The following is a 9376-nucleotide window of genomic DNA, read 5'->3' as shown; positions in this document are numbered from 1 at the left end:
ACCAACATACTTCAAGGCTCTCTCTTTCCATTTGAACCTGTGTGGCAGCTTCATTCATCTCTGCAATTCCATTTATCTGTTCCTTTCTGCTGCATTGCAAGAATTGCTACCACCCAACAGCAAGCTTTTACTATAATTTCTCTTCTTTATGAAATGGTCTCCCTGAACACATCAGGAATATGCTCTTGTGGTTTTCAAAACATTGTGTAAAACTGAACTGTTTAGGAGAGCACTTGAGGGTGTATATATTGTTAATTTAGTCCCTTTGATTAACAGGCTAATGTTTTAATGTGAATGTCTGATTTGTGTGGTTTCTAGACTATTGAGTATTACCTTTCTTGGTGCTTTCCCTTTTGTGAGCTGCTCTAATGTTCCTCCATTGGCAGCAGGGGACAAGATAACTATTTTAATTAATAAATGGAGGCAGTGCAAACGTGAGTGCAAACATGGTAAAAAGAACCCACACAATTTGCAATCGGAGGCAAAGCCACTAACTTAAATTGGCTCTGGATGTTAAAATATATGTTGGCTCCTATCTCTGTTGTTTTCTTAATCTGCTTGTCTGCTCCTCTATTTATTATTTCCAAATAATTTGCCTTGTAACAGTTATTATCATGCATCTTCATTTTACTTCCAATTTCTTTGTTGCTCCAGGCGATGATGCAATAGAAAATGAAACGGCAACTGTTTGTTTTGAAAGCCCTTTTATTATATTACTTTATCATTCATAGCTGCTGCAGCTGGGCTGCTTTCTGAAAACACCATTATCCATTCATACAAATGACATAGTTTAAGCAAGTCTTCAAAATATTTACAAACATAGTGTGACTTATATATATAAATTTCAAGTACCTGTATTTACAGTAATAGGCTTTTTACTTGATTTACATTCTCTTTTTGGTGTAAACATATTATCACCCTCTAACTCTTCAAGTAAACAAACAAACAAACAGCTGCAGGTGTGGAAAATGTGATTTAGTTATAAGTAGAGCATAAAGTAAAAAAAATCATTGATACAAATAAAATATTTTGTAATACTGAAGAATTGGTCCTAACAGAGTGCTCTCTTGGCAGTAAAACAGGCAGTTACGCATGCAACAGGCAGAAACATGAAATAAACCAAAGTTCTGGTTCGTCATGGCTGGATTAGGGATGTTCTCACAGTGACAGAGTTACTAATTTTCGATAATCCTTATTTACACGTTTGTGTTTTCCTCAGACTGTTCATAATAGCACTATGGTTATTTCTTTCTATACGGTGTCCAGTTTCTTATAAAGGAAGAGCTGTACAGAAGAAGGTTTTAAGCAGAGAACAGTCTTCCTAAATGAAAGGCAATTTGTTTGTTTGTTTTTATTACAGAAGAGCAAGTAGTGGCAAGGTTCCCCATTTCAAGTAATCCACTTCACGTTCTCTTCTAGGGTATGCTCAGTCCTCTTGCTAAATGCAGTGGTAGAAGTTTGAAATTGTTTATCCCAGGAATGGTCAACTGGAATCCTAAGGATAGCAATCAAATGCTACATTTTTCTTTTGGATGTTAACGTGTAATGTTTCAGCTACGCCATAGCAGCAGAGCTTTTTTTCAGGGGGAATGTGGGGGAACGGAGTTCCGGAACCTCTTGAAAATGGTCACATGGCTGGTGGCTCCGCCCCCTGATCTCCAGACAGAGGGGAGTTTAGTTTGCCCTCCGCGCCGCTCAGTGGCACAGAGGGCAATCTAAACTCCCCTCTGTCTGGAGATCAGGGGACGGGGCCACTAGCCAAGTGACCATTTTCTCTGAGGGCAACCCACTGAGTTCCACCACCTCTTTTCCCAGAAAAAAAGCCCTGAATAGCAAATCACAGGGGTGGGAATGGAGGAATAAAGAAAAGATAGACGGACTATGCATAAAGAATTTCCTCTTGGCTGCCTCCGTCCAGACTGGGTAGGTGGAACTGAGGAGGTGAGAGTTCTTAACTCAGATTCACTGTTAAGCTAGGTAGGAATTTGGCAGCTGGCAAGCTCGTTTGATATTTAGAGGCAAAGGAGTGTAAATTCCATTACTTCATCTCAAGTTAGTCAAATCTTTTGAACATGTTTATTTATTTTATTTAAAACATTTATATGCTGCCTTTCCACCCAAAATAGGGTACCAAGGCAACAGTGTGAGTTTATATTTGCAGCAACATTCTGCTGGAAAATGGATATTAGACAACGTACATATTTTAAAGACAATCTCTTCTAATTAAAACCAAAGCTTTTCAACAGCAGTAAGAACTTGTAGTAGTTTCATATATTATGTATTAGGCCCTGCCTTGTTGTGGACACTGGAGTCAGTGCTGAGCAGAGCGCAATGGCCATCAAATAAGTGCATCATATAATAGTCAGGGAGTCTGGAAATATTTTTGACCATTTTCTGAAATTAATGCAAATATTGGGTGCATGAGTGAATAGTGGCTAGTGGTGGGGCAGTGATTTTATGGTCTTAGGTTTTTTCATGCAAAATTTTAGCACTAAGTAACACAACTCAACCACATTCAGGAGCATACAGATGCCTGACACAGCCAGCATGAAAATAGTAAACATGGTTTTCTCAGTGGGTCGGGAAACAAAGCAGTCTACCATATTTGGGCAAGGCCAAGCGTCACATTTTACTAAGCGTGGCATTTTGTACCCTTTGTACATGAAATAAAATGTATACATGAAGACAGATTCAAAGATAATTCGGAAGAAAATGCTGCTGGTGTATGTCCACCATAAGGGCCCCTCAATGTGAAACTTTTGCCGTTTCAGTTTTTCAATGTCAATGTTCTCGCTGCATTTCCGTTTCTTTTCACGCCTTCTGTAGGCAACATGCATTGCCACCAAAAGTGCAGGAGTGGACACAAAAATGAGTTGCAGAGCCCAGAGTCTAATGTGAGAAATGGGGAAGAATTCATCATAGCAGACATTTTTGCATCCAGGTTGTAGAGTATTACAAACAAAATCTTGTTGTTCATCTCCCCAGACCTTTTCTGCAGCTACCACAAGAATCATGATGCGGAAAATGAACAGGACAGTCAGCCAGATCTTCCCAATGCTTGTAGAATGTTTGTTGACGCCTCCTAAGATGGCTTGGAGGGATCCCCAGTCCATGGCTCCGTGTATGTCCTTTGACCTATTAAAGCAAAATTAAAATGGCAAATTATCAGTAATTCTACTCGGTAATAACATTTTATGAAGTGAGAGGATCTCAGGCACTAGTAAACAAATTAACAGGAAAATCAAGCTATTTCCAGACAGTACTAAGAGGAAGGAGAGAAGGAATAATTAAAAAATAACTTAAAACTTGGTTTCTCCACTACAACTCTATTTATTTAAAAAGCCTTATTTATTTATTTACTTAGGCTATTTCTATGCGACCTCTTCAGAGTCCTGCTCAATGTGTCTTACAATTAAAACTGCAATATTAAAAAAAAACCATTAAAAAACCAAATCATACAATTAAGCATAAGCAGCATATAATTATCCATAAACAGAAGCAGAGCATTAAAAAGCTGATAAGATAAAACTGCAAATCAAATGCCTAGGTAAAAAGATGAGTTTCAGTTTGGCGCCTAAATGAAACTAAAGTAGGTTCCAGGTGAGCTTGAACAGGAAGGGTTTTTCCAAAAGTGAGGTGCCACCACTGCAAAGGCCTTGACTCTAGTTGCTACCCACCTCACCTCTAGGGTTATCAGGTCCCCTAACTCTCCCAGCAGGAGGAGGGGGACCTGGAACGTACCTTTCTGGTCTCCTCATGTGTGCACAAAGCCCATTGATAGTTAAGATGGAGACAAAGTGGCATTTGCAGTTTGCTTCCATTTGGCTTAAGCAAAATTGTTCCAAGGTATTGGTGGTTCTATAGAGCCATCAGCTTCCTTGCCCTGATTTCTAGACTCCAGAGATCAGTTCCCCTGGAGAAAATGGCAGCTTTGGAGGATGGACTACATAGCATTATACCCCTCCCCAAACCCCATCCTCAAGGCTCCACCACCCCAATCTCCAGGAATTTCCCAACCAGGAGTTGGCAATCCTAATAGGGTTGCCAGCCTCCAGGTGGTGGCTGGAGATCTCCCAGAATTACAACTGCTCTAGAGGCAACAGAGATCAGTTTCCCTGGATAAAATGGCTGTTTTGGAGAGTGAACTCTATAGCATTATGCCCTGCTAAGGTCCCTCCCCTCCCCCACCCTCTCCAGCTACCACCTGGAGGCTAAGAATACATAAGAGAAGCTCCTCCAGGAAGCAACAGCAGAAAACAACCAGGACCCCCCTACACTGGAGGAGGACACAATAAACCAAAATGTATAGAATCATATATATTTATTTAAAGTGACCAGTGCAATCAGTGAATAAATATGCAGCATATGCAGTTTCATACAAACATCCTAAAACTATGTATAAATACCAATCAATACAATCTGTACATATCAACAGTTCTTCTAGTAATTCTGATGGTAACAAAATTCATCCAATATAAAAATTATCTCAAATACAGATTTGAACTAATACACATATGTTCTTCCATAACACAGTCCAACGATGACAAAATCCTTATTTCTCTTTCTTTTGCAGAGCCACCAGAGTAAGGTCTTAAAGTGACAACCACTATCATATGCAGTTCATCAGGTAAGTGCACCAAATTCTGTAGATATGATGGTGCAGATGTCTTCTTTCTATATTCTTTTCTTTACAGGTTGGATACTGCATCCCAGGGGTGCAAGACCCCCAAAGAGCCCAACAGAGAAGCCAGCTCACCCGTCCTGTTTTGTATTTTACACATTTTCAAGGGCACAAAGAATATCCACATTTCCCTGACCCCAAAGGTTTACAATGTACGCCTCTCTTGCAGCAAGTAATTAAATGTCGGCCATCATCATTGAATCGATATTGGATGAATTTTGTTACCATAGGACTTATTGGAAGAACTGTTGATATGTGCAGATTGTAATGACTGGTATTTATACATCATTTTTGGATGTTGTTTCTGGTTGTAATTAAGATCAGGCTTGTCCTCAATCTTCTCACTGTCAGTGTTGCTTGAATGCTTGTCTAGAAAAATTATGCAACTCATCAACAGAAGAAGGTCGAGCATAAAATATCCCAGTACCTACTTTGCTTTTCCTAAAAATTTATCTACACACATGGGCACTGCCGGCGCCAGGGTTTCTGGCGCCTGTGCCCCCCCTGCGCGAACAGTGCGCACGCGCCACGGACTGCGCGATGACATCATCGCACAATGACACCATCGCGCAGCGCAAGCCAGGGGCATTCACTGGTGGATGGCTGGGGTGGTGGGTGGAGGCTGCTCCGCGCTCTGCACGCCGCCCCGGCAGCGGCTCGTGGCTGCTGTGCCTGGCTGGGTCGTGTGGCGGCGGCGGCATGGGGCTGGCTGGCGGCAGCAGCTGCGGGCCAGCCACGCCAGCTCTGCGGCACACACCTCCGCCCCCAACACCCCCTCCGGCGCTTCTCCAGTGCCCTCGCACCTGAGGCCACCGCCTACCTGGCCTCTATGGTTGCGCCGTCCCTGCACATGGGCATACCATATTGGTACAGCAGCACAAATAAATACTGTGGTTTTTGTGTAGCCTACACAGCTAAGGCCACACCAAATTGCAACATGCACAAATCCCCAGCAAGTTATAACATGAATGCTTGACTGACGTGGTAGCTTTAATTATGCAGAGTAGTTCTAAGGAAGAGGATCATGTCACAGATTTTCATGGCTTTGATGAGGAAAAGGGCAGATTTGGGTTCAAGATTAAAAGTACCCTTAATGACACTGAAATTCTTTAACTTCCTTCTCTATTCATTCCTCCCTCCTCAGGATTAGTTTAGGAAGGAATGCAGATTTATGACCACAAATCAAATACACTTCTGCTAACTACCTACCCAGTGTTGCATAAGAGGAACCCTTTCAAAATATTATTTTAATTCTCACAGCACTGAACCAAAAAAAAAGAGGGGGGAAATTCAAGGGTTTTGCTTTGACATCACCTCAATGAATTAAATTTCGCCAGTGGTGCAACCTGAGAATTGACAAATAGAAAGTTCCTTGTATAGAAGGAAACGTACTTGTATAACAGGTCTAGTAGATAACTATGAGTCTGAGTCTAGGACTGCTGTCCTGGAAGCTTAATGAAATTAAGAGACATTCAAGAAAACTTTTCAATATTCAGGTGTTAATTTTCTCATCTCCCATTTTAAAAGCCTTAAGGTACAGATAGTTACAGCTATTCACTATGGCTATTATTACAGAAAATAATAGCCATTTTCAATTTGAAAACTATTTTAACACTCTTATTCTCAGGACTGCCTTAAAATTACTTTGTTTGAAAGTAAAGATGCATTGACATTTATTTTTTAATCCTTGAAATTTATTTTTCTATATGAATTACAGTGGAAGGCGGTAGGAAAAGAGGAAGACCCGAAATGAGATGGCTGTACTAAATAAAGGAAGCCACATCTACCAGATCTGAGCAAGGCTGTTAATGCTAAGACGTTTTGGAGGTTAACATACGTTGGAAGTGACCTGGCGGCACATAACACACACACGAATGACAGAGCAAGTGCCCGTTTTGCCATATATGCTGACTGAAAAAACACAGCATTTATTTACTAGGCCAACTGTAATAGAAAAGATTCTTGAGTTGCCATTTGTATATTAAATTTTTCAAGAAGAAAAATATGTAAAATGGCTTGTTACAACTTGGTGAAGGAATCCAAGCCATTATTATTTGGATTTAGAAGCAGTTGGCTCATCCCGGCAAACCATAAAAAAGCTCTGTTCTGGCTGCTGTCCTCACTCAAAACAAGGTTGCTTACTACAAGGGGATTGTTAGGTGGGTAGCCGTGTTGGTCTGCAGTAGGACAACAGGATTTTAGTCCAGTGGCACCTTAGAGACCAACAAGATTTTCAGAGTGTAAGCTTTCGAGAGTAAGAGCTCCCTTCTTCAGACACCTAAAAATCTTATCTGTCTCTAAGGTGCCACTGGAGCAAAATCCTGCAAGGCGATTGATGTGTACAGGGTTCCACTACTTGGATGCACTGTTACCTCTGCCTGTTTGGCCCTTCTCCACTCAATCACGTGCATCGTTGCTTATTAGATGTCTCTCAACTTACTGATTGCATTGACTTACACCGTGTTATCTACTTTGAACCTCAGTGAGAATGGCAGACTATACATAATATAAATACATGCAGAATTCTCTTTCTGCCTGGATATTTATTAGTGAATGAGTGTTAATGGCAATCCACATCACAGCCAATATTTCAAACATTGTATACGAGATCTACAAATTATACTGCAGGTATTATGGCTGCAACTGTATTTATACAATGTGTGTGCATGAGAGGGAGAAAGACCTCCTTTCTTGACAAAACATTTCTGACTTTGTGTGCCTCACCTGCTTCCTTTTTTTCTTCAGTAATATTATTTTCACTAGAGCAATATAAGACAAACAACTAAGGAATGATGAGAAAACTTGTAAACGCAAAGATATAACAGCACACAGGATCTTAATTAAAAAATTCACCATAAATGGGAGGTTCTTTTAAGCTGGAAAAAGATTTGATGGGTATTAATTTATGTCCTCACCGAGCACCTTCTTGCCCCAAGGAAGAAAATGGGCGTTCCTTGATCCATGGGAACGCGGCATGCAAAAGTCAAATTACTTTTTATGACTTACTATTTGGGGAGCTGTTGAAGCATGTTAACGCTTTACTCACCAAGGGTGTTATTCTTTGAATCACTAAACCCTGAGTGCACTTGAAGAGGGCTCAGTTAAGGGATATATATTTCTCTCTTCCATGCACTGAATCATTAAAACTCTAAACACAGCTCTAACTTGATGTAAAGGGAGGGAGAGACCAAGTATATGGTGTGCAGGCTTTTAGGCAAGGGATTCCCACCTGTGCAACTTCTCATGTACTAAAAATGCCAGAGTTCGTTTGTTCTTCCTTAGAATGGGGGACTAGTGGGGACTTTTGATGTGTCTTCCTCTCCTCCTGTTCTATGTAATCTTTGTTTAACCCAATTACTGAAAAACTCCCGATCTCCCAACATAACTTAATGGGGGGATTTAAGTCCAGTGGCATTTTAGAGATGTTCAGGATATAAGCTTTCCAGCGTTGAGCGCCCTTCTTCAGGTATCAGAAACCTTCAGGTATCTGAAGAAGAGAGCTCTGGCTCTGGCAAGCTTTTCTTCTGCAAATCTGGTTGGTCTGGACTCAGATGCGGTTCTTCTACTGCTGGCCAAGGCTGCAACCCACCTGAAACTATCTTCGGAGGGGTGTTACTCAGTTGATACTCTGCATTACAGTCAGTATGGGGGCCAAAGGAGGTCGGGAACATTACAAAATTATTGTGTGGGGGGAAATCCATAGGGAAACCTGCCCCCCCCCCGCCCCACATCTGACTATATATTTCTGTTCGGGAATGCACACCTTCTCCAGCTCCAAATGTTGAGCCTCACGGCACATAGTTCTTTGAATTCCTAGCAGAAATCCAAATTCCTTGGAGGAAAAAGAAAAGAAACCGCAACCCTTTGCTATGCAGTTTTAGATGTACACAGGCACATGCTGGTGTCCTGCTCCTGGCCCGTTCACATGCCTTTTCACCCTGAAATCGGCCGACACGTGTCGCGATCCTCCTTCCCTTGTAGGCTCCTCTCTCGCGGCCTGATTCCGACCCCCTTTCCAGCGCCCCCCCACCCCCGTTCCAGCGCCAGGCATCTCCCCCCATCCGCCCCCCTTTCAAACCGAAGCCGTCCTTTCACCGCGGGGACCCGCCAGCCACAGCCCCGTCACCTTGCTGAGCTCTCGCGGGCGGGAACCGAGGCTGCCGCAAGCCAAGCCGCCGCGCTCCGGGATGCCGCTGCCGCCGGCTTCGCGCTCGTCTCCCGCGCGGTCCTGACGCGATGCCAGCTCGGCGGGCGCCTCCGCGGCCCCAGCGGCTTTAAGGGAAGCTCCTCCCCGTTCACCTGGCGAGGCTCTCGGCCACGCCCCCGAGAGCGAGGCGGGAAGGGACGGTCAGGCCTCTCGCCGCCTTCCTTCGCCTCAGGATGCGGCGGAGACCCCGAGCGGGCAGCAGAGGGAGCGGGACGCCGCCAAGGGGAGCCTTCCCTCTCAAGGCCTCCGTGGCGCCCCGAGAACCCCCTGTCCCAGCGCAGGCCCCCGTGTGGCACCCCTGAAGTCTGGGCGTGGAGCCCCTTTATACCCGCCCAGCCTCCCCGGGCTCAGATGCCGCCCTTCAGCGGGGATATGTGCCCCTTTCCCCGCCGCAGATCACAGGACTTAGAAGGCTTAGAATTGCTCGTGCTCTGTTTCAGCATCTTTGCAAATTTGCATTTATATACCTATTGTTTATTCAAACTAAA

General features: G+C 43.4%; 1 protein-coding gene across 1 annotated transcript; it reads right to left on the bottom strand.

The window, feature by feature from the left end:
* Positions 1-1739: 1739 nt before the first annotated feature.
* On the bottom strand, positions 1740-8911 carry LOC129325723 (gap junction beta-2 protein-like). Its single transcript, XM_054973570.1, has 2 exons — positions 8808-8911; positions 1740-3135 (listed from the first exon to the last, which is right to left on the bottom strand). Exon 2 carries the CDS (start codon positions 3111-3113, stop codon positions 2436-2438), a length of 678 nt encoding a protein of 225 aa, XP_054829545.1. The 5' UTR covers positions 3114-3135; positions 8808-8911; the 3' UTR covers positions 1740-2435.
* Between the last annotated feature and the right edge of the window lie 465 nt (positions 8912-9376).

Source organism: Eublepharis macularius, chromosome 3, assembly GCF_028583425.1.
Source record: "Eublepharis macularius isolate TG4126 chromosome 3, MPM_Emac_v1.0, whole genome shotgun sequence".
Taxonomy (NCBI): domain Eukaryota; kingdom Metazoa; phylum Chordata; class Lepidosauria; order Squamata; family Eublepharidae; genus Eublepharis; species Eublepharis macularius.
The sequence above is the reverse complement of the archived record's forward strand: the minus strand, read 5'-3'. Positions and strand labels throughout refer to the sequence as shown.